The following is a 25,704-nucleotide window of genomic DNA, read 5'->3' as shown; positions in this document are numbered from 1 at the left end:
ATTCAGAAAACATGCATGAGATCCAGTTATTCTCGGCTGGGAAACACAAATATGTACAAGCCATTTTAAGGGTTTCCAGGTGAGTGAGAGAGACAAGACTCAACACAAGTTGCAGCAGTACAGAACAGTAGGTAAGTTCTTCTGAGGATCAGAGAAAGATATGGGTCCTGGTTGGAAAGAGAAATAACTAGGATGAACATAGCAATTTCAAAGCACTTCTGCATGCATTTTAGAACTTCTCACGAAAACCGACGATTCAGAATCCTCATTTGTAGATGAGAAGATGATTCAGGGAAGGTAAAGTGACTTGCCTGGCTTGCTCTGGTAGGTAGCCCGCCCTACGGTCTGAGTTTTCAGATTCTGAAGTTCTCTCCACTGTACCATGCTGGGAAAGCTTCAGGGAGAAGGTGACCTCTTAGGCTGAGTTTTTAAAGAGGGACCAAATTTGACAGGCAGAGATAGGCCAGGGCCTTCTAGGTAAGTGAAAAAGCAAAGATGTGAAAGCTTGAAAGGTTAAGACATACTTGGGAAAGGGTGCGTAGAACATGTTAGCTGAAGCAAAAGCCATGTGTAGGGGAGTCAGGAAAGAGAAGAGTATACTGCAGTATGACTGCATCACTCGTGGTCTTAACCACTAGACTGAGGAGTTGAGGAATGATTTGACAGTCACAGAGGGAGAGGAGTGTACTGAATACTGGGAGAAGAGGTAAAATCAGGAAGATCTGGGAAGTGAGTCAGACTGTTGTGGAGAGGATGGGAGAGGCAGGGGAACCTGTTAGGAGGTATTGGGGGAGGAAGAGCTGGATTCAAGAAGTAGTGAATGGTGAACTGATATGGTGACTAGGTGGGGGAGTTGTAAAAGGCAGGGAGTAAAGACGGTTGTTAGCTTTGAGTGGAGTCCCTGAAAGAATGTTTATGCCATGAGCAGAGTTGGTGGATTTGCAGAAGGAGTTGCCCTAGGGGGAGAATCATGAGCTCCTTCTTGGATCTGTTGTGTCTATGTTACCTTCTCTGAATTGTCACCTGACTGTCCACTGGGAAGGTGGGTAGTGAGTCAGAGGAAGAAGAAAAGTTTGACTGACTACCCAGGCAGAGGGGCCTTCCTTCCTGTCTCTGCTCTGCTCCCCACCCGCCTGCTGTTTAATGTAAGTGCCTGATGAATACAATGTTTGGTAGGTGGTGGACACTCAAAGTATGTTTGGGAAAGAAATCCATTTGAAAGAAGAGTTGTCAGAAGTTTTGGGACAAAGGCAAAGACTAGAGGAAGGGAAAGGAGGAGATGGTGGCTAACGGTGACAAGCCCCAAATTTGAGTCACTGGAGTCAGTCATTTCCCAGAGATGAAGGACTTCGGAAGGCCTGGTGGGGTTTCAAGTGGTAGAAACCTGGTCTAGTTAAGAATATGGAGGGACTCTGGAGCCAGGGTGCTAAATGTGTGGATGTTGAAGTCACCAGGAATAATGGCAAAGAGTAAAATTGACTAAGTTAGACTTGGGCAAGAAGGGACCCTGCTCTGGACCCTGCCCTTTTTTTTTTGCTGCGCTGCGCAGCTTGTGGGATCTTAGTTCCCCAACCAGGGATTGAACCCAGGCCCTTGGCAGTGAAAGCTCGGAGTCCTATCCACTGGACCGCCAAGGAATTCCCGACCCTGCCCTTTAGAGGACCTGACTCTGGCTCTCTTCTGCTGCACTCCTCCCCATGGGAAGTCCATGGAGCCAAGGGGTCATGCTCACTGGAACCTGTGCTGCATAGACCCAGCTCTGGGTACCAGGGCTCTGGGATTCCCTGTTCAAATGGCCAAGCCTGCTTCCAGGGTCTTCCCAGGCTTCTTTTCTGGGTCTGTTTTCCTGGGGGCACATGATGCCACAGTTTTGCACACTTTAGGCCTGAGCAATGGCCAAAGGGCATCTCTTGAGGAGGGTAGGGGGATGTGAATAGAGCTTTGGGGGTGAGTGGGGTGGAGCCAGGACAGGGAAGAGAAGGGGAAAAAAAAGTGGGCTGGGGGCTGGCTTCCATCCTTCTTTGCACGGTCACATTCTGAAGCAGAAGTCCAAGAAGTCAAGAAATTTAAATTCAAACCCAGACTTCCAGGTTGTAAAGGAAGCGCATTTGTCAATGTCAAAGGTTAGAATGTATTTTGAGTTTGTAAGCTTGATTTATAACTTTTAAATTTTAGATATGTGACATATAGACCTCTATTTGGGATCTTGCCCTCACACATTAGGAATCAGCAGGTTATAAGGATCTTCATGCTGTGAGCCTTGACACCCATAACACGTTTGGGGTGATAACTTGTTTTATTGTCTGTCTACTCTAATAGATATGAAGTTGTGTGGAGGCAGGATACCAGGCTGCCTTGTTTACAAATATATCCCAGTGTTAGTACAACGACTAACCCATGGTAAGTGCTCACTAAATATGTCTAAAATTCTAAAATGGTAACTTACATGATTGGTGATAGCAAGTAGGGTGAAGAGAAGAGGTACAAAGGGGTAAAATAATCTGAAAAGAGAAGTTCTTGCTAAATTGTAATGGAGATTGAGCAACAGTCTGGAAGTTTCTCTTCAGTCAATCAGGAGGAGTGGCAAACATGCACTTCTATCGCCTTAAGAACTAGAGTTGAAGTAATCTATTTATTCATTCTAAGCTTTAGGTGTTTTTTCTCCCCATCAACTGAGTGTTTGGACCAGGATCACACTATGTGAGGGCCTGGAGTTCTTAAGTGACTGATTCCCTAAAGTCCAGTAAAAAATATAAATCGACATTTAAAAATGAAGAAAAAAAACCAAAGGTTTTTGGTTTCCCTTGAAAAATTGGACCTTTGTCAAGACCAGCCCACAGTCCAATATGGCAACAATGGTCTGAAGCCTTTAAATGAGCCTGTGTTTATCAACAAGCCACCACCCACCACTCACAAAAGTGGCCCAGACATAGCCAGGCCAGCAAAGGCCTCTTAATTCATGACCCCTGGGCCTAGGGCTAAGTCCCCTTTGCTTTGAAAGAATATCTTCTTCAGTTTCTTCATGGTTATATTTCTCCCAACCTTTGAATGACCTCAGTGTCATTTGAACTGTACTATAACATCGCTTGTATCTGCCAGAGATTCTGAAACTAAATTATTTCACATACATTCAGAGAAGCCCACCTGCTCCAGAAAGCAACTATTAGCGTTATGGATCCAAATTTCCCGTGATCATTCCTACGATGACCCTAAAAGGAGATGCTAGACTGGAGAGTCTGCGGATCAGGGCTTGACTACTTCCTGAAGGCTGAGAAGATTATGTGTGGTGGCAGAACGGAGGTACTGAGGGTACATAAATGCAGGAACTGCCAGAGTGGAGGCTGCAGAACGGGGCTTGGGAGGATGATGAAGAAACAGATGCTAGAGCGCTATCTGTTCAAGTATTTATTGATTATTCACGACGTGCCAGGCACTGTATTAACAGAGGGCTTCAGCAGTAGACCTACCAATGTCCCTACTTTAACTGAGCTCATTCCGATGCAGTAAGCCAGGTAATACACACACATAAACACATATATCACATACATACATATGTACATGTCAGGTGGAAATAAATGCTAATTATAAAACCAAAGCAGAGCAAGGGAACAGCGAATGAGGGTGGCTGCTATTTCAGGAGACTACCCCCACCCCCCCACCCAAAGAAGCAGGGGAACAAAGCACGAACCGTGGATCGGTTTCTAATTTTCTAGGCTACGGGGAGAGAGGTGCGCCTCCCAGGAAGCCCCGCCCCCTCCCTCTCAATAGGGCGCAAAGTACCAACTCCGGGGAAGCTCCTCCCACCCCACCCCGCCCCGAGGCGGCCTTGGGGGCGGAGTCTCGCGCCCAGGCCGCTCAGAGCGCAGCGCGCAGAAAGCCGCGCGCTTAGGGTTCCCGGCATTCTCCTGGTTCTGTCAAGGCCGGGAGAATTAGCCCCGCCGAAGAATGGCATGCTGGGAACTGTAGTTTCCTGCCGCAGCTCCGCGTCTCGGGGGCAGTAAAAGCAGCTAAATCTGGCTCCATTGCTGGCGCATGACTTGCAGCTCCGAGGGGGTGTGGGGGAGTCCTTGCTGGGGGGCGGGGGTTGGCGGGGGTCATCCCGAGAACCAGCGGGCACATCCAGCCGGCTAGCATCCAGGCCGGAGGCCGCCTGCGTCACGTGACTCAATGCTCTCCAGGCGCCGGCGGTTCCTCAGCGCAGTTCCCGCCCCGCCCCTCCCGTCTGTCCGCCTGAGCCTCCCCCGGCGCTGCTGCCACCTCGCGCTCGGAGGCGTCACGGAACGTGCTCTCCTCTCCCCCTCCCCCTCCCTTCCCTCCGGCCCTCCCCCACCTCCCCCTCCCGCGCCGAGACTCGCCGCCGCAGCCGCCGGAGTAGCCGCCGCCGGAGCAGCGCGCAGCCATGGCCGAGAACCCCGGCTTGGAGAACCACCGCATCAAGAGCTTTAAGAATAAGGGCCGAGATGTAGAGGTGAGTGTGCTTCCGCGGCTGGGGCCCGCCCGGCTCGCCCGCCTGGCCGCGCCGGCCCCGAGGCGGCAGGGAGGGGCGGGGGGCCGGCGCCGGGCTGGTTCTTGCCGGCTCGCGGTGGGTCGGAGTTGGCCGCCGCCTCTCGTCATCGCGGCTAGGGGCTGGGCGGAGCGGGCGGCGGGACGCGGGTCGGGCTGCAGCCGTCCCCCGGAGCTGCCGGCGCAGAGACCTGGAAATACCGGGGTTTTCGGCCCCGTCACGCGGGCGCGGCCTGCTGTCGGCGAGAAAGAGGTGTGGAGCTGAGGCGGGGTCCGCGGGCCGGGGCCTCGCGGGCCGGGGATGCTGCCGCCCGGATCTGTCGACCGCCCCACCGAGGGGGCGGCCGCGGCTCACGCCCGCTCCCCATGCAGCCTTCCGCCCGGCGCAGCCCCCTCAGTGCCTCCCGCGCTGCCGCACATGGAGCCTCGACTCTGCCGGTCCCCGCGCCTACCTTCTGCGAGCCGGGCCCAGGCGGGCGGTGGCGGCCCGCAGAGGGGGGTGGGGACCAGCCGGGTAACTGACTTGTCGGCGGGTGGTGGATGGGGGAGGGTAGGATGCGCCAGGACCGTTTTCTAATATTCCGGTGCGGTTCTCTGGAGCAGTCGTGCTGAGCTTTTCCAGCTCATACTCTCCTTACTGCTGGCATTTGGAGCAAGCTGAGGGTGGACAATAGTTTACCATCTATTGTGTGGAGGCTTTGGAAGAGACGTTGTTCCCGACCTCCGCTCACAGGATCTGTTTTCTTAGCCTTTTCTTGTAGTGGGAGTGTGCACAGGGTGATCATTTCTTTGACACGTTTTACTGAAATAAATTGGATACATACGTTCATACGGCCTTGTATATATCTCTTGCTCCAAACTGGTAGAATTTCCAAATGATTGCAAAACTGTAAACATTCATCGTGGTCACTCAGTTTGTTGCTACTCAGCATGTTGCCATTGTCTCATTAAGGTGACATTAGCAGGTACTATTTGCAAACTCGGCTTATCCAGGCAGCGCTAGAGGTCTCTCTGCAGCTACCAAAAGCAGTGTAGTTTAATGCACAAACTTCAATGGGACTCTCACCTCTGGATTTGTTAGGGGGAAAGTGTTTCAAGTCCACAGCCTCCTCTTCTAATACTAGGTGACATGATTTGCAGTTTTGTCATTCTTGCTAAGGGGCCATTGTGACTAAGAAGTGTGCATTTTATCCTGTCCTAAAGAGAGAAGGTGGTGAGGGAAAATAATGCCAGTCAGCGTTCTGTTTTGTAGCAAAATAGAGAAAACACAGGCCATTTTTTGGAGCTACAAAATTACATACCAATTAGGAAATACTGTGGAATTCCCATTTGATTGAGACAAATAAAGTTCATCTATCTATGTCCTGGTCATGGTTAAATTTCTTTTGTGAGAAATATTGATACTTATAAGCAAAAGTGAAACCTAGGAATAGCAACAAGAAATTTTGGAACTGCTTCTTGTTATTGGTCCACTTGATGATAGGAGTTAATTTTGAACTTTGCCCATCAGTAATTGTTTTTGAAGCTTACCCCTATTATAAAGCAAAAGTTAATGTAGTTTGAAAAAATACCTGTATTGTTCGTACAGAAGAACTAATTAACAGTCTTTCCTCTCTTGGATACTGGTACAGGTTTTTGTCTTATTTTTTGCCCCTACTGTGTTCTGGCAGCTCAGTGATACTTAGTAAGGACTTCTGCACATAATAGGCACACAGTAAATATCTGCTGATAATCAGAATGTGACCAGTGACTTCTGGATGCATGCTTGCTAAGCCTTTCAGCCTGAAAATATTGGTGACATTACAATTCCCAGGATGCAGGAGGGTAACTAAGGCATGAAATAGCAGACATTCAAATGGTAGTTCCATGTGTCAGACACTATACTAAGAGCTTCATGATACCTCTTTTAATTGTGTGACAACTTTATGAGCTAGGTGTAGCATTATCCACACTTTACAGGAGGAAAGTACTTTAGATGAGGAAACTCAAGACTGTGTACAGCCTGCACAAGGTCATGGAGTGGGTATGAGCATTCATTCATTAATTGTCTATTGGCTATCTAACATTGTTCAGTCTGTACCTCAAGGAGTTTGCCTTTACAGTTCAGTAGGAGTGTAGGAAAGTAAACTGATAATTACAATGCAGTACATCAGTAAGTGTATTCTGAGAATGCATGAGAAGATCCTGACTTGGAGCTGAGCAGTCAAGGGAGATGTTCTGGTTGATTCCTAGTGGATGAATGGGAGTGAGCTGATCCTGGATGAAAGAAAGTTGGCCTGGGAGAGGGAGAGAGCAAGGAAGGGGCATTCCAGACATCAGGGAGTGGTAATTGAAGAGTCCTGAGAATGTAGGACTCTTCAGTTACTGCTGTAGTAGGACTGCTGAGAGAGAGGGATGCTAGAAATGTGACTAAAGGATGAACTGGGGTCAAATCTGATCAAGTGACTTTATTGTAGAATTTGGTATAACTGAGACTAGACACCGTATCTAGTTTAGTCTTATCCATTTTAGAAACTATATTACACTAGAAACTTATGTTGCAGCTTAGCTCTGTGACTAAATAGTAGTGATTATCAGGCTATTTCAAAAACAATGAGATGTACTTTGATGAGATAACATTCCTGCTTTTTCACACATAGGATAGGTAAAAGATAAAACATATTGTAAATTATATAGCCAGCTGATACACAAATAAGATACTAGGCACAAGAATAAAATACATATTTTCTAAAGAAAATAAAAGTGTGGAGTTACGCTAGGAAATTGTGAGTAGGGAGAGGGTTCAGGAAGAAAGTAGTTTCATAGTCATTCAGTTGGGAATAGCTTCATAGAAGAAAGGTTGGTGAATTTTATAGAAAGTATGGACTAAACTTGAACAGGGCACGTGAGAAATTAGTGAATAAGGATCCAGGTGAAAAAGAAGAGATTAGATTAAGGAGTGAAGAGGTGAGCCTTCCAGGTGGCTTGTGGTGGTCTGAGAATATTTTTGTGGCAAAGAGTTGCTTGGAAACTTCTTGATATAGAGATCTGAAGGAATTTATTCTAGAGTAGAGTTAGGAGGTGTAACATGATTACAGGAATGGAAAAAGGTGACTGGCAGTAATATCTAGAATTAATTCTGGAGGAATGGTACTGTTATCCCATATGTAAGGAGGAATTTTCCAAAAAATTGAGATCGGGGATGGTCCTAACATGGAATGAGGATTTGAACTTCCTCCTCTTCCGTTGTTCTCTTCCTCTCACGTGTGAAGCTCACAGGAGAGAAAGGGGATAATGCTTATCCTGAGGTTTATAGATGGAGGTAGGGGAGGGAGTAATTATCATGGATAGCAGTTCAAGGCTTGGGTAGGGTGAATGGATTTTGTAGCTACAACTAGGAAACACATAGTTCCATTTAGTAAATACTTAAAAATCCAACATGCAGGTAACTGCCATCCAGGTCAAGTTTTTCTTGCTCCTGTACACTTCAAAGATATGACATTTTCATCAGTGACAACTATTCAATTATTTGAAAATTCTTAACCCTTACTGAATGTTTACAGTCAGCCTGTACCAAGTACTTTATATGGATTATTTATCTGGTCTTCACAGTCCTATGAAGTATGTATGTGTTATTATCCACATTGACTTCCAAGGGAACTTGAAGCCTGCAGTTCTTAAGTTACTAGCCCCAAGTCCTAGGGTGGTTTAAGTGGCAGAGCCTAGACTTAAAGTGAAGCAGCATGACACTAAAGCCAGAACTCTTGCTCACTGTGCTTTACTGTCTCTTCACTGAGTGGAGCCGAAGACTTGACTTGTATGGATGCACATCTGAAGGTTAATTACTGGGGAAAATATTTAATAAATCTTGACTGTATCAGGGAAATTCCTATTTTGATATTTTAAAACCTTGCAAATAAAAACTTTTGACATCCTGTTTATCATTTGATTTATTTACCTTCTATTTATTCACTTTTGCAAAGTTTCCTTATTAGTAAGAAGCCAGTTCATTGGTTTCACTGAAAAATAAGAACCCATATCTTTGGCCTTAACACTTAAACTTTAGGCTTCAATTTCTAATACTAGGGATAAATAAATATCTTCTCATCTGTAAATTCATCTAGCACTACCAAACTTGCTTCTCTCTCTGGAACCTCTGTTGGTAAGAGATACTACCTAACTGTTCAAGCTTCAAACCTTATCCTTGACTTTGACTCCCTTCTTCCCTTCCTTCACTTTTCTGTGCTGGTCATCTGATGAGCCCTCATATTTTTACCTTTGTTACCAACCTTACCACCCTGCCCTAGTTTAGGCCCCTATCACTATCACCTATACAGGTGTGATAGTGCACCTGGTTTCCCTGTATCTTCCCTCCCCAGTGAACTTATGGATTGATCTTTCTGAAATCTTTTTGTGTTACTTTCCTGGCAAATCATCCCATTGCGTTCAGGATAAAATTAAAAGTCCTTAGCATGCCCCACATAATTTCATAAAAAGGTCTGCCTTTTCTACCTCACCTACCGCTTTTCCTTATATTTCCTATATGATAAAGTACTTGAGATGGAGCTGTAACCAGTACGTTTCCTTTCCATGCCTTTATATTTGCTGTTCTCCTGAATGCCTTCTTTTGCTATCTGTTTGGTGGGGCTCACTCTGGCCAACTCTTTCTTCACTCATACTCCTTCATATATCTCTGGAACACCAAGATTGCAGTTCTGCCATACCATGTCATTATAGTTCAAAAAAACCTTCAGAAATTCTCCACAGGGCCTTTCCTGACTAATAACATACTTAGTACAGTCAGTCCCTATTTTTTTCCTTCTCTGTGTGCTTTTTTCTAAGTGAGTTTTCCTTTACCTCTTTGGCATAGATTGCTGTGATGTACAACAAATTCTGTGTGTGTATTGCAGCTGTTAAAGTATGTGGTCTCTGTCAAGAAGCCCTCTGATGGTAGGGACCTAGGGTCATTTAGTGACCAGTATATAAAATTTAATAAATACTCTTTAAGAGAGACTAGATAATGTACTTGGGAGTGAAAGGTACAGTATTATTCTAAAATATTAATAATTTCTTTTGTTATTGACTTTATAGCATTGATACTGTTGCCTACAACCCTCCTTTGACAATCTGTTCTGCTGTAATGTATTTCTGTAACATAAACTAATTCTTGCTTGAATGATAAAGAGGAATGATGTTAGTTCATGCAGAATTCATGTTGGTTGATATTTGATTTTTACCAGCACATTAACTGTTTAGCCCTCCCAAGTAGCAGCAGTTGAACACAAGTAGTTGAAGTACAGAAACAGTTGAAAATAGCAAGCCCAGGAGTATGCCTCTTGGCTCCAATTAACCATATGTTCTGTCTTAAAGGTGCTTATTGCTCCAACTGTCTTGATATATTTCCCTCTCTCTTCCTAATTTTGCAGAACATGAAGTTTTTCAGGAATCTATACGTCATATAGCAGGTACACTATAATTATCTTTTCTCAAATTCACTATCTGGACATATAATCTTTCCTGGTCCTCCTGCCTCACTGATTACTCTTTTTTGGTTGGCTTTGCTGGCTCTTCTTTCTACCCATTGATTATAGGCATGCCTTGGGATTCTGTCCACAACTCACTTCTCTGTTGGCTTTTTCTTGCCCACATTAGCAGTTCCCTTAGTTTTAACGGTCATTTCAGTGTGGGGAACTTAAATCTGTTTTAATCATCTGCTGGAAATTAATCACATGAGCATCACATCAGCTTCTCAAGCTCGAAGTGTTTAAAGCCTTTGTTTTTTCTTTTTTCTGTTTATGGCATCATCACTCTCACTGTGACCTGAACTTGAAATTTGAGAGGTTTCTTGGACTCCTTCCTCATCTTCCACATTCAGTCAGATGCCAGTCATGTAGCTTGAATCTCTGTGCTGTCTCTGGATTTGGGCCCTGCCTCTCTATTCCACTGCCTCCAGCCTACTTTCAGCCTTATTACTTATCATCTAGCAGTTGAAAAGTTGCCTCCAAAGTGGTGTTCTTCCTCCAGTTCATGAGATTTTTTAGTAAGCCTGATACCTGGTTATTTTTCCAGGTTCTGTGTCCGTCCCCCACGCCCCATCCCCACACCTTTAAGCTCTAGCAACACTGAACTTCTTATATGCTTATACATAATCTGGAATCCGGCCCTCCCCTGCTTGCCAGTTCTGTTTCTATTCTCAGGGCTATCCTGCTGACTGGAATATCCTTCCCTGCCTCCTGTTGCCTGGTTAATTCCTACCCCTCTTAAATACTCACCTCTGGATTTAGCTCTTCTGAGAAATCTTTCTGAATCTCCCTTCACTGCCCCCCCCCCCAGGTTGTTAGGAACCTTTCTTCCCTCATTGTGGTTAGATAATATATTTTTATTATGTCTTATCTGTTTCTCCTATATGTACCTCCATTACCTAGTTCTTAGTACAGTGCCTAGAACAAAATAAGCACTAAAATATTTCTTAAATAAGTACCTTCATTGTAAGTACCACCAGCACAATAATTTTCCTAAAATATGCTTTTTAACTGAAACTTCTACTCTTTCAGTGCCTTTTTTTTTTTTCTGCTTCCCAAATCAAGTCCAAACTTTTTATTATGATAGGTAAAATACTGGGAGATTAAGACACATTCATGGAGAAATAATTTTTAAAATTCTCTTATATGTCAGTCATGACAATTTACTCCCGAAGACTTACATACTTCTCTAAAAAATGAGAGTGCGTTCTTAAATAAATACCACATCACCCTGACACAATTAATCATTTCCTAATAACAGCTAATGTAATCCACATTTAAATTTCCCCAGTTGTCCTTTAATTTTTTTTTTTTAACATTTGGTTGTTAGAACCATGATTACATAAGATCTGATCACATTGGGTTATGTTTCTTGAGTCTCCTTTAAGACACTCCTCCCACCATCATTTTTTTTTAACATCTTTATTGGAGTATAATTGCTTTACATTGTTGTGTTAGTTTCTGCTGTATAACAAAGTGAATCAGCTATATGTATACATATATCCCCATATCCCCTCCCTCTTGTGTCTCCCTCCCACCCTCTCTATCCCACCCCTCTAGGTGGTCACAAAGCACCGAGCTGATCTCCCTGTGCTATGCAGCTGCTTCCCACTAGCTAGCTATTTTACATTTGGTAATATTTATAAGTCCATGCCACTCTCTCACTTCGTCCCAGCTTACCCTTCCCCCTCCCTGTGTCCTCAAGTCCATCCTCTACGTCTGTGTCTTTATTCCTGTCCTGCCCCTAGGTTCATGAGAACCTTTTTTTTTTTTTTTTTAGATTCCATATATATGTGTTAGCATACGGTATTTGTTTTCCTCTTTCTGACTTTCTTCACTCTGTATGACAGACTCTAGGTCCATCCACCTCACTACAAATAATTTCGTTTCTTTTTATGGCTGAGTAATATTCCATTGTATATATGTGCCACATCTTCTTTATCCATTCATCTGTTGATGGGCACCTAGGTTGCTTCCATGTCCTGGCTATTGTAACATTGTGAACATTGTGGTACATGACTCTTTTTGAATTATGGTTTTCTCAGGGTACATGCCCAGTAGTGGGATTGCTGGGTCATATGGTAGTTCTATTTTTAGTTTTTTAAGGAACCTCCCTACTGTTCTCCATAGTGGCTGTATCAGTTTACATTCCCACCAAAAGTGCAAGAGGGTTCCCTTTTTTCCACACCCTCTCCAGCATTTATTGTTTGTAGATTTTTTTTTGAATTTTATTTAATTTTTTATACAGCAGATTCTTATTATCTGTTTTATACATATTAGTGCATACATGTCAATCCCAATCTCCCAATTCATCCCACCACCACCACCCCCCCAACCCCTGCCACTTTCCCCACTTGGTGTCCATACGTTTGTTCTCTAGATCTGTGTCTCTATTTCTGCCCTGCAAACCAGTTCATCTGTACCATTTTCTAGGTTGTTTGTAGATTTTTTGATGATGGCCATTCTGACTGGTGTGAGGTGATTGGAGTTTTGATTTGCATTTCTCTAATGATAAGTGATGTTGAGCATCCTTTCATGTGTTTGTTGGCAGTCTGTATATCTTCTTTGGAGAAATGTTTATTTAGATTTTCTGCCCATTTTTGGATTGGGTTGTTCTTTTGATTTTGAGCTGCATAAGCTGCTTGTATGTTTTGCAGATTAATCTTTTGTTGGTTGCTTTGTTTGCAAGTATCTTCTCCCATTCTGAGGGTTGTCTTTTCATCTTGTTTATGGTTTCCTTTGCTGTACAAAAGCTTTTAATTTTCATTAGGTCCCATTTGTTTATTTTTGTTTTTATTTCCATTTCTCTAGGACCACCATGTTTTTTATTGTGGTAAAATATACATAATATAAAATTTACCATTTTAACCATTTTAAGTGTACCGTTCTGTGGCGTTAAATACATGCACATCATTGTGTAACCATTCCCACTATCTGTCTCCAGAACTTTTTCGTCTTCCCCAACTGAAACTCTCTCCCCATTAAACTAACTACATTTCCACTCTCCCCAGCCCCTGGCAACCTCTCTTCTTTCTGTCTTTATGAATTTGACTCTTCTAGGAACATCACGTAAGTAGAATCATACAGTGTTTTCTCCTTTTGTGACTGACTTATTTCGTTTAGCATAATATCTTCAAGGTTCATCCATGTTGCAGTATGTGTCAAAATTTCCTTCCTTTTTATGACTGAATAATATTCCGTTGTATGGATATACCACATTTTGCTTATCCATTTATCCACTGATGGATCCTTGGGTTGCTTCGACCTTTCTGCTGTTTTTCCCCACCATTTTAAAAATGCCATTAATTTGGTGAAGAAGAAATCGGGTCAGTTTCCTTATATTAAGTCAAACCACATGAAATTGCCATTTTTGAGGTTCAAAGCAGCCAAATATCACCAATTTCATATGGTTCAACCTATCAGACTGTCCTAATTACTGGATATGTCTCTCTTTGTGGTGTTGCTTAACTTGTTCCTCCTATTTTTTTTTTTAATATGTATTTGTATACGTATAGTAACACTAATCTTCATTTATCAATTTCCCCCCTCCTTTCCTTTTAATTAATTAATTTATTTATTTTTGGGTGTGTTGGGTCTTCGTTTCTGTGCGAGGGCTTTCTCCAGTTCCAGCGAGCAGGGTCCACTCTTCATCGCGGTGCGCGGGCCTCTCACTGTCGCGGCCTCTCTTGTTGCGGAGCACGGGCTCCAGACGCGCAGGCTCAGTAGTCGTGGCTCACGGGCCTAGCCGCTCTGCGGCATGTGGGATCTTCCCAGACCAGGGCTCGAACCCGTGTCCCCTGCATTGGCAGGCAGACTCTCAACCACTGCGCCACCAGGGAAGCCCTGTTCCTCCTATTTTTTACGACCCTCTGAATTTTCTGTAAACTGGAGGTTAGTTTGAAAGGCTTAATTATCTTTAGTTTAAGTATTTTTGATTTAAAAAAACCTTCTGTTGGTGATGCTGTGTGCTTCAGAATACATCCCAATAGTGATGTTAGACTGATCAGGCGGTTCAGATGATCAAGAGTAGTTTAATTTCATGATGTCAGAGTTATCATATTTGGTGAAATGAATTTTAGTTGTTTGGGTGAAATATGATAAAGACTTGAATAACATTTGAAGTGAAAAAGTCACCTGACTTCTTGGGATCCAGTAAAGGAGTTAGAAAATGTATCTAGAAAATCTAACTTCAAAGTCAGTGATATTCTCTTTCCATGACTGACAGCATTCCTAAGTTGACTTTTTGTTTTCTGAGCATAAGGTTTGGCTATATTCTCATTTCCAAGTCTCTATTCCTTTACCTTCAAAGTAGAGCAGTATTAAATATGTAAGGAGGATGTAGCTATACTTTGTCCTTTTGCCATTAAGAAAAAATTTGTCGCAGCTTAGGATACGAACATTAACAATTAAAACATGGTAAAATGAATCATGACTATATTAACTTGGAATTAATCATTCTGAACTGTTGAGTTTTCTGGGTTATAAGTTTATTTGTTTGCATACCAAATTTTCTTTTATTTTGAAAAGCCAGTGTTTCTAAAAATGTCCTATGCATGTCTCTGCCTTCTTAAGTAGAATATAATTTAGTTATTTTCTTGGTTCTTGAGAATCACCATTATGCATATGGCTATTACTTTTTGCTCTTATATAAGTGATGCCTTCAAGTTCTTAGATTTGTCAGAATTTTGGCCTTAATTTCTGTGCTTATGGAGTTTTTGCTCTTCATAATTTTTTTTGCCTGTCATTCCCTTACTCTTAGTCTGTCAGCTTTTTCTTTGACACTGTCAGCATGTTTATCTGTAGTAGCTCCTTTCTTCCCTTTTAGTTTGTTGCTTCATATACAGTTTATATCCTAGTGACTTAGATAACAGATTTATTAAACACTTATGTAGCATTTGCTATGTGCCAGGGAGGCATTGTTAATTCCAAAGACTGTAAATATGAATAATGCTATCCTTGCTCTAGGGAAGTTCAGTTTGGTGGGAGAGACCGATATCTAAGCATATGCTTAATGTGCAGTATGATAAGTTCTGTGATATAGGTACATAATTTGCAAAGTACTATGAGAGCATGTAGAAAGGGAGTGACTATATCTGGGGAAACTGAGTAAGGTTACACAGAACATCACCCTTGAGCTAGGTCTTGAAGGAGGAGTTTGCTAAGACAGAAAGAAAAATAACGTGAATAACAGTGACTAAATCATGGAGTGTTGAAAGCATGGCATGTTCAAGCAACAGTTGATACGATGATCTTATATCTGTTCCCCTTTCTTTTGGAAACAGCATTCTGATTTCACCTTTGGAAGCTACTCTTCTTCCATTGGATACCTCTTGGTGGAGTTTTTAATCTAAATGCTCCTGCTTTTTTTGGTTAATTAAAGTGCTTCACTTTTTCTGGATAGTACAAAATAGGCCAATCAGATGCTGTCCCCTGGCATTTAAATCTTGAGTGAGCTGATACTGGGACCTAAGTGATTCATCCTGACAGAAGTACTGTGAAGAAATCTTCCATTAATTCCTGCCACCTAGATCTTTGGAGTTGCTTTCATCCTAATTTTTTCATAGGTCTGATTCTTTAGCTTTTCCTTTGGTTCTTTGAATTGTGCTATATTTTTCCAGTAATTCTCCTGTCTCCCCGCTTCCCCTTGTATCTTAAATTAACTCAAATCTGTTTTTTATTGTTTGCAACATATCTCTAATTTAAGGTGATGACTGTTCTTGTTTGGTTAGGACTGGGGGAGTTCTCAGGACACGGGACTTTTCAGTGTTCAGACCAGGAAAGTCCTGGGCAAACCTTAACAGATTGGGTACTCTAACTGAAACAGTTCGGAGTAAGGATAACAAGTTTTGGGAGCCAAACCTTGTTCAAATGGAAATATTCAGTATGCAGCTGAAAATAATGTGTGCAGAACTAGCTTGCTTCAGTTATTTTACTCAGAAGTTATCTGAATTCTGAACTAAGTGTGAGGGATAAAACAATGAAAATAATGATAATCAATGATTATCAATATCAATAATCAATGATTGTTGAGCACTTACTATGTACAAGGTACTCTGCTTATAAGAATAATCTTAAATAATCCTCACAAAATTGCCATTATACAGATGAAGAAAATGAGTTAAGTAATTTGCTTAACAATTTATTGACTAGAGATGTATTAATACGTCTTTTGTTACCCTAACTTTATCGACCAGAGATGTACCAATACCTTTTTAGAGAGTGACACAATTAACATCACCATGCAGAGTTTTTAGAACTTAAAATTGATCAGGGGTTCATTATACAACTTAATGATTGTCGTTATCATTCACATTTTGCTCCGCTAGGTTTTTGTTCCAACCTTGTGTATATTATAAATGCAGTGTACCATAAAATTTTCAAAAATGATGCATCGTGAAATTTTGAGTGAAGAAGAATTTTTCAGGTGAATTTTATGCAGGTACTTTCTCTGATCGTCCGAGCAACATATATACTGGTGTCTCAGAAGATGATAGTTCTTCAGAGTATAGTTCTGATTCAGACAATGTGAATATTAGACCAAAAAAAGACAAAAAACCTTAGCGATTGATTCTGATATGGAAAGTGAAAATGAAACTCACGGTACTGGAGAATGCTTCTTTGCTTCTACAGAAGAGTGGATTGAAGACAACATTTCACGAAAATTAGAAGACTTTATAGGTGTGTCAGATGTAACTATTGAATGTAATAACCTGCAAAGTGTTAGTGAAATAACAGAATTAATTTTTGGTAATGACTTTGTTGAGTTTGTCACTTCCCAAACAAACATGTATCACCAACAGAATGAAAAATCATATAAAAAGTATAATAAGGCTTTACAATGAACTGATGTAACCAATAGTGAGATGAAGAAGTTTCTTGGATTAATAATTTTGATGGAGACAGATAAAGTCACACTGGAAAGAATATTGGTCGACTGATCCCTTACTTGAAACACCTATCTTTCCAAAGATTATGACGAGAAGAAGGTTCAAACAAATAATGACATTTCTTCACTTTAACGATAACTCGGAAACTCCACTTCCTGCAGGCAGAATTTCAAAAGTTAAACCTCTTTTGGATTATTTTCTACCAAAATTTCAATCGATTTATATACCCAAACAAGAGCAATCACTTGAGGAGGCAATGATAAAGTGGAGAGAATGACTCAGATTCAAAGCCTGTAATACTGGAAAACTTACAAAATGTGGAATTTTGGTCAGGATGGTTAGCGAAAGTGAAACTGGATATATATGCAACCTTGAGATTTACACAGGTGAAGGAAAGAAACTGCAAGAAACAGTATTATCAGTTCTACAATCTTATCTTGGTTCATGGCACCATATTTACCAAGACAGTTATTACAATAGTATGTCCACATCTGAAATATTGTTGAAAAATAAAATCAGAGTTTGTAGACTATAAAAGAGAATTGTTGTCTACCAAACCAGTTAAAGGAGAAATCTAAAAATCTGCAGAGGGGAGAAATGACATTCTTACAGAAGGGAGAAGTGATTCTTCTTATATGGAAAGATGAGGCTAGTCCGCATGGAGACAACTATTCCTGACGCCTCCGTAGCATCTACAGGAAAGGAAGACAGGAGGACTGGCCATCAGATAACTAAGCCCACTTCTATATTAGAGTATAATAAATGTATGAAAGGAGTTGATCAATCTGATCAATATCTGGCAAACTTCAGTATCCTCCAGAAAACTCGAAAGTGGTATAAGAAAGTGGGTTTCTATCTGAGTAATTGTGGTTTATTCAGTGTGTTTAAAATTTATTGTAGCCTTAATGCACAGAATAAAGTGACTTACAAGCAATTTTTGTTAGCAATAGCTAGAGAATGGGTAACTGACCATTCTGGTGCATGTAGTGGTAGTCCCGCACCTGGTCCTTCTTGTGGCATTTCTAAAAGAACCCCCCACTGGGACTTCTCTGGTGGTGCAGTGGATGGGACTCCGTGCTCCCAATGCAGGGGACCTGGGTTCGATCCCTGGTCAGGGAACTAGATCCCATATGCATGCTGCAACTAAGTTCACATGCCGCAACTAAGGAGCCCTGGAGCCACGACTACTTAGTTATTTCTTTGGTAGTAAATCTTGGGTGGGTCTGGAAGCAAGAGACAGCATCATATGCTCTGGGGAACTAAATTCATTCAGTATTTCTTACAGGTGGAGTGCTTAGAAAGTTGGAAAAGATAGGCTGGGGCCAGATTGTGAACAAGCTGTACCATGGGGAAAATTTTAAATCGGGAAGTGGGTTTTGTGCATTGAGAACTATTGCTTTGGTTGTACTGTAGGAGATAGATTGGTGAGGGTGGGAAGAGAGCTTGGGAGGAACAGTTAGAAAACTCTCAGGGGTCTTAGAGATGGATGGTCTGACTAATAGCACTGGCATTGGGGGCCAAAGGCAGGAAGTTATCAGAACTATTTACTAGGTATGTTTTACCTTCTAGAACAGAGGTTAGCAAACTTTCTCTGTAAAGAGCCATAATATTTTAGGCTTTGAGGGCTATGCTGTTTATGTCACAACTATTCAACTCTGCTGTGAGCATGAAAGCAGCAAAAGACAATAGGGAAACAAAGCTTATTTACAAAATCAAGTGGAGGGCTGGATTTGGCTCACAGGCCCTATTTTGCCTACCCCTGTTCTAGGATGATGTGACCAGTGGTGAAGGTTTGGAAAACAGTTTAAACAGTGATTAGAGCGTTTAAGAGAATATAGATAAGGGCTCGTAGGGGTAATAAGAAAAGAGGACTAGGAGGAAAGAACCCCAGGAACCACATCATTTTAGAGGACTAGTGAGTGCCACTGAAGAATGAGTCTGTAGGAAGCTTACAGCAAAGAGTCGCATCAGAACTTTAGGGGAGGAACTTCCCTGGTGGTGCAGTGGTTGCGAGTCTGCCTGCCAATGCAGGGGACACGGGTTCGATCCCTGGTCCGGGAAGATCCCACATGCTGCGGAGCAGCTAAGCCTGGCACCACGGCTACTGAGCCTGCGCGCCTAGAGCCCGTGCTCCGCAACAAGAGAAGCCACCACAGTGAGAAACCTGCGCACCACAACGAAGAGAGCCCCCTGCTCGCCGCAAGTAGAGAAAGCCCGCGTGCAGCAATGAAGACCCAATGCAGCCCAAAAATAATAGTAATAATACAATTGAAGAAAATAAAATTAAATTAAAAAAAGAACTTTAGGGGAGAAGAGTTTCCTGAAAAAGGGATAACAGTTGCAGCATTAAATGCTGCAGAGGAGAGGTATGATGAGGACCTGAAATAAGCCATTCATTGTGGTTGGGGGCTGGTGATTAAATGGAAAACTCAGAGAGTGGTGGAGGCTGGGAGCTAGGTTATAATAGGGTGAGGAGTGAGTCGGAGTTGAGGTAGTAGATGGAACCAGTCAGTAGAAACTCAGTGTAAAAATTTGGTACTCATGGGAAGGAGGGACCACAGGTTAGCTTGAGGAGGAAGTATGCTTAAAAGAATTATTTTTGTTGTTTCTCAGTTGTTGAGAAGTATGGGATTGACTACTTGTTTGTGAAGAAACTGGAGCAAAAGAGACTTAAGGACCTGGCTAGAAAAGGAATAAATGATTGAGCCTGGAATACTGGGGAGCTGTTACGGATGTGAAGTAAGAGATACATGTTGTGGTTAGGTTTTGAAGGGGCCTCAGTTGGAAAGGACTTGGAAGAAATAGAGATAGAAGTATGGATAGGCTGCAGTAGGGTAGGGAAACTGGAACAGATTATGCCTGATGACCTCTATTTTCTCTGACAAAGTTATCTCCAGAGAATAAAGAGTCTAAGAGAGGTAATACTTGAAGAAAAGGTGTTTGGGGGAATGCAAAATATCTAGGAATGAAGGCCTAGCTGAGATAAGTACAGTCATCCCTTGGTATTGGTGGGGAATTGGTTCCAGGAGCCCCCTTGGATACCAAAATCTGTGGATGCTCAAGTCCCTTTAAAAATGGTGTATGTAATACAATGAATACAGCTGGCCCTTAGAAGCCAAGCAGACTGACAGTACTATAGTGTTATTTTGGTAATGGTTATGAACAGTTTTCAGTTCATTGCATCAGATTTAGCTGTGAAAGCATCATGGATTATAGTTAGAATTGTTAAGCCAAATATAAAGTGTAGAAATCATACTCACTTGAATCATTAAAAAATTGAACTAGCAAGATGCAGAACTTTAGTCCAGACCCTTTTTCTCACAGATGGTGGAAACCGAGGGCGTAGAGAAATAATGAATATTGTCCACTCACCTAGTTGATAACCAGGTTTTCTGATTCTAGTACTTGGGTAACACAGCACACTTAAAAAGAAAAGCAATATTTTAGAAAACTTTGAAACATACAGTAGTAGAATAATACATGGAACTCCTGTATACCATTTTAAAACAGTTATAATTTTTGACCAGACTTGTTTCATTTCTATTCCTGCCCACTATTACCCTTCCCTGGAATATTTTGAAGCAAATTCCAGATATCCTGTTTTATATATCAATATTTTAGCATGTATGTCTAAAAGGTAAGTCTGATTCTGACGCCAATTCTAGTGTGTGGATTTTTTTCCCCACGCCAAGCAATTCTCCGACACCAGCTGGGTTTCCTACAGTTCAGCTAAATTCTGATGCCACCTACCTGGAGATAGCGTCAGATTCCATGGGTTAAGGGTTCAGTCCTACAAGACTGCTCCCCACCCCCACCCCTGCCTGCCTTTGATCAACTGGCCATAAACCTCCTTGTGTTGGGTTACTTTGGCTCACAGAACCCAGAGAAACATTTTGCTTACTAGATTATCAGTTTATTATGAAAAGATACAACTCAGAAACAGCCAAATGGAAGAGGTGCATAGGGCAAGGTATGGGGGAAAGGAGCGGACCTTTCATGTTTTCTCAGAGCGCACCAGTCTCCAGCATCTCCGCGTGTTCACCAACCTGGAAGCTGTCTAGACACTGACCTTCCGAGTTTTTATGGAGGCATGATTGATTAAATCGTGGGCCATTGGTGGTGGAACTCAATCTCTAGCCCCTCTACCCTCCCCCGAGTTTGGGGGGTGGGGCTAAAAGTTCCAACCCTCTCATCACAGGTCTGGCATCCAGCCCCCAACCTTAGGTTACCTGAGGTGATCCCAGAGTTGCCTCATTAACATAACAAAAGACACCTTCACTGTGCTCTACACTTAGGAAATCCCAAGAGTTTTAGGAGCTCTGTACCAGGAACAGTGGACAAAGACCAACTGTATATTTCATATTATAAATCACAATATCATAGTTAGACATATGATATTATTATACTTAAACAAAAAACCCAGACCAGTAATTGTCATGTCCTTAAATACCCAGTTAAAAACACACTTTTGATATGAAATTTCAAAGTAAAAATACCCACTATTATACCGCACATTTATAGACCAAAAGGAACCTTCTTGGTCAGTTGTTTGGGGTTGGGATGTGACATAGGAAATTAATAAATAATATTTTAAATAATTTTTTCCTCTCTCCAACTAAGAGAAGTAAAAGAATAATCCTGTCTCTCTCAAAATAGTTGATGATAACAGGTAGTTAATTTGTAACTTCCAAAGATGGTATACAAATTATTATAGAATGAGGAGACTTTACGGAAATAAAGCCTTTTTGAAATGAAGATGACTCTAATAAATGCTATACATTGTAAGAAAGATGTTAAAACACTTTTTGTCTCTGAAACAGCTTGATATATTCCAGTTTATTATACCTTGACTGTAAAAAAACACACAACAAAAAGTTTTCTTATTAAATGTAGAAGCGTTAAATTATAGAGAGAGAAAGTGGGGCAGCAGTGAATTTGTGTTATAGACCCTTCCTTTGTTGAAATAGTGTATACTCTTTCTTTGCATTCCCTATCTTAGAATTGCGAAGGTAAATATCCAGTTTTCCAAACATCTTTGTAATGTTTTCAGAGGGTATTCAGGTAGACACTGTAGTCATTTTTCTTTATTTAAGATAACAGTAGAGAGGCAGAGGTAGAAAGCTGAACAGAGTATGGAGGAAGGTAGCTGGACAGACATGGAAATAATTAGATTGTGTAGTACATCTACATGTTCCTCTCAAAACTCAAATGTGGAAGAAAAAAGTAGGTAGCATGAAAAGGATGATCATGTTAACTAAGTATTGGGCTATATATAGATGATAGAGATGCATACATAGATGGTAAACAACCTAGCAGCTAGATGTTACACGATATTAATCTGTGTAGCAGAGAGCCATGGACTATACAGATAGTATCTTTGTAAATTTGAACTAATTTTGTTAATTTGAATCTAGTTCCATGAATATCATATATATGTATCTTGGTTTTGGAATAATGTATAATTAGGTACATTTATTGAGGCTTTTTTTCTTTTTAAACTTTGTAAAAATTTTTCATAACTTTAGCAACTGGTGTTTTAAACAAAAACGTAGGAAGTAGAATATTTGGGGAATGGTGCTGCATGACATTAATTAGTGTACTAATTCATATTAGTTAATTATCTATTCACTTCTTAGTTATACTTCTATTTATTCTACTTACTATTAAAAATTAAATATTTTAAAGGGGAAGAGAAGATGAAAATACAAATCATTCTAAATAAGAAAATTTTAACATTCAGATATATTCACAAATTTTGGGGAGAAAGGTTATAAACTGGTAATTCCCAATTAAGGCCCTCATACTGTTTAATGATAAAATGCAGATTTATTCTTGTATGAGAATAAATTCTTGTTGCCTAAAATCCTTCGGTAGGAGTGACAGTCATTTAAAATGCTTCCTTAATCCCCTTGGACAATTTAAAGTTACTGTTATGGACTGTGGCTGGTAGCAGCAGTGTTTTCAGTTTTGTGCTGAATTCTGGGAATATTGTTTTTGATTGGAATAAAGGAATTGATACTTGGATGTTAGAGTTCTATAATGGCTGGACATTTTCTTTTGTTTTCTAAGTTTTGTGAATGTGGGGCTAATGCAAACTAACATTTTTGTGTATCCTTTGAAACTTTGGGAAAGTGGAATATTTGAGAGTGTTGAGCTAAATCAAATTTTGGAATAGAGAGGGAGAAAGTACATGGTCTGTACAATGATTATGGTGAAGTTCAAACAGCATTGTCGGTGAACATGACAACGCAACTTCAGATTTAACATTAGTTGTTCAAACTACCTTTTTTTTGTTATTGTGGAGTAGAGGGAAATAAAAATGAATGAAACAAGATCTCTGCCTTCAAGGGGTATTTAATCTAACAAATAAATACAGCTATAGGTAACTATAAGACAGATTGTGATTGTTTAATAAAAGTAAAGGTGGTTTGGGAACATAGAGGAGGGACTGGCCTTAAAGATTGGACAGAGCTTTATAGTGGAGATGACATGAACTGGGAATGTTTCATGGTTTGAACAAGAATTGTAGGTTAGATATATGTATAGCAGAAACAATTTTTTTATTAAGCTAATTTCTTGATGATAGGGTATCGATGACCTTCCCTCTGGTTTGCTGCAGTGACCCAGAGCATTAGCACGAGGGTCTGTTAGATCAGTGTTTTCTCATCTCATGTGTTGCCCTAGGGGTGGCCAGCCAGGGATCTGGGTGGTGGAGCCCTTGCGGTCTTGTCCCTTAATCTCAGTGTGCAGTACAAATATTTCTGTGTGTGTGTGTGTGTATGTGCGTGCGCTATGATATGAAAGAGGCTGGCAAGCGCTATTTCAGATTACTTCATACTTCTCTTCTGGTAATAAGTTCTTTAGTATATTGTTTAGCTTTTGTGAAAAACAGAATATTTTCATAATAAGAACACATTCTGGATAAATTGTATTAGGTACCAGTGCAGACAGAATCTTCTAGTAAACTAGACATTAGCTCCATGCAGTGATTAGGGGGCCCTACCAGGTTTTTTAATTCTCAGATTTGTATTTGTGAACATGATGGCATTAAGTGAGGATATGATGTTTGTGGTCATGGCTACACTTTAAATATAATGGGACCAAAATATTCCTCTGTATGCTTTTCTTCTGGTAAACATAGTAGGTACTGGACCTATTTCTGAGAAAACTATACTCCTCTCAGCAGAACAGGTACTTGGGAGGAAGGGAAGTTGGGCAAATTTGCTTACAGTAGGAACAGCCTTGAAAGGAAGTCCAAAGGCCCCTCCCAGCAAGAGGCAGAAAAGGGAGAAGCAGAAGACAAACTTAGTTTATAAGTTCTGAGTTTACAACGCAGAAGAAACCAGGCATCTGGACACCCAGGCCTAGGTGTTACAGGAGTGCCCTAGTTGTGACTGCTGCCAACTGTTGAATTCAGGATATAGCTGTAGATTTTGGGGGCTAGTATGGCTTGAAATACCCTGCTCCCATCTCCCCCCCACCCCCATTGTACTGAAGAGGAGAAATAGGAGTCCCAGCTTTCTTCTATCAGTGAAGGGGACTAAGGTGGTGGTAGCAAAGGGATAGTTTTGGTGCTACAGACTTTCGGAATATGGTTACTTTTTGTTTGTTGTGGTTTTTGTTAGTGAAGTAGAAGATATCTGGTGTCTTGGTATTTTAGGATCTTAAGAAGGACTCAGCACCTTCCTACACTTCGTGTTCAGTTTCTCTGCCTAGTAAACTTCAGTAATGTCATTTTGGCTATATAACAGTACTGTAAATAAAATCACTTTATATAAAATAAATAAGCACAGCATTAAGTGTCATATAAACATTATTGTAAGTTTTATTTATTTATAACACTGTTATGGGTTAGTTATTGACGGCTTATAAATTTTTTGAATTACAGGGAATATTTATCAACTGCTACAGTGGTGATAAGAAACACAGATCCAGTGCACAAAATAGTATTACTAGGAGAAAAAAATTAGACTGTTATTGGTAATTATATATTATAGAAAAGTAAATCTTTGAGGCAATTTAATTTAGGAAGGGTTTTAAATAATTTGAGTACTTCTCAGTAATGAACTGATTTTAAATTACAGGGGTAATACACATATTGATAATGTAAATTCAAAGGAGAAAATGACATATGTCACCCACACCTGCTACCTCTCTTCCTGCAAGTAACAACTGCTTTTAATAAACTTTGCTGAGGTATATTTATCCATTTTAAGTGTTTAGCTTGACGAGTTTTGACAAACAATTACTCCCTTGTAAGCACCATCACAATCAAGATGTAGAATATTTCTGTCCCCCTCAAAAGTTCCCCCATGTCCCTTTTTTTCTTTTAATTAATTTATTTATTTATTTATTTTTGGCTGCATTGGGTCTTCATTGCTGCACGCCGGCTTTCTCTAGTTGCGTCGAGCAGGGGCTACCCTTTGTTCTGGTGCGCAGGCTTCTCATCGTGGTAGCTTGTTGCAGAGCACGGGCTCTAGGCATGCGGGCTTCAGTAGTTGTGGCGCACGAGCTCAGTTGCTCTGCGGCATGTGGGATCTTCCCGGACCAGGGCTTGAACCCGTGTCTCCTGCATTGGCAGGTGGATTCCGAAACCACTGTGCCACCAAGGAAGCCCCCCCCTCCCCATGTCCCTTTGCAGTCAGTCCTCCTTTTCCCCCAGCTGCAGGCAAATACTAGTTTGCTTTCTGTCATTATAGACTAGTTTGCCTTTTCAACAGTTTTATGTAATGTAATCACAATACATACTCCTTTGTGTCTGGCTTTTTTGTTTGTTTAATATAACATTAATATTGTTTTGTAAATCAAGCTTC

The 25,704-nt window shown here is 41.2% G+C and overlaps 1 protein-coding gene across 3 annotated transcripts in view; it reads left to right on the top strand.

The window, feature by feature from the left end:
• The first annotated feature begins 4,271 nt into the window (after positions 1–4,271).
• Positions 4,272–25,704, top strand: part of KPNA3 (karyopherin subunit alpha 3) — a 91,210-nt gene continuing 69,777 nt past the window's right edge. The window contains exons 1-2 of one of the 3 annotated variants that reach the window (XM_082434469.1): positions 4,351–4,468; positions 9,909–9,947. Coding sequence is in view for 1 of the 3 variants with exons in the window: in XM_082434468.1 (XP_082290594.1) it covers positions 4,400–4,468 (69 nt within the window). In the remaining 2 variants the exon portion in view is untranslated. Of the gene's footprint in view, positions 4,469–9,908; positions 9,948–13,051; positions 13,074–25,704 lie in introns of those variants that run through there. The other 2 variants (XM_082434468.1, XM_082434470.1) reach the window with 2 other exon arrangements.

Source organism: Balaenoptera physalus (genome assembly GCF_965194825.1).
Source record: "Balaenoptera physalus genome assembly, chromosome: 18".
NCBI lineage: Eukaryota > Metazoa > Chordata > Mammalia > Artiodactyla > Balaenopteridae > Balaenoptera > Balaenoptera physalus.
Note: the sequence above shows the minus strand (reverse complement) of the source record. Positions and strands in the feature narration are given on the sequence as shown.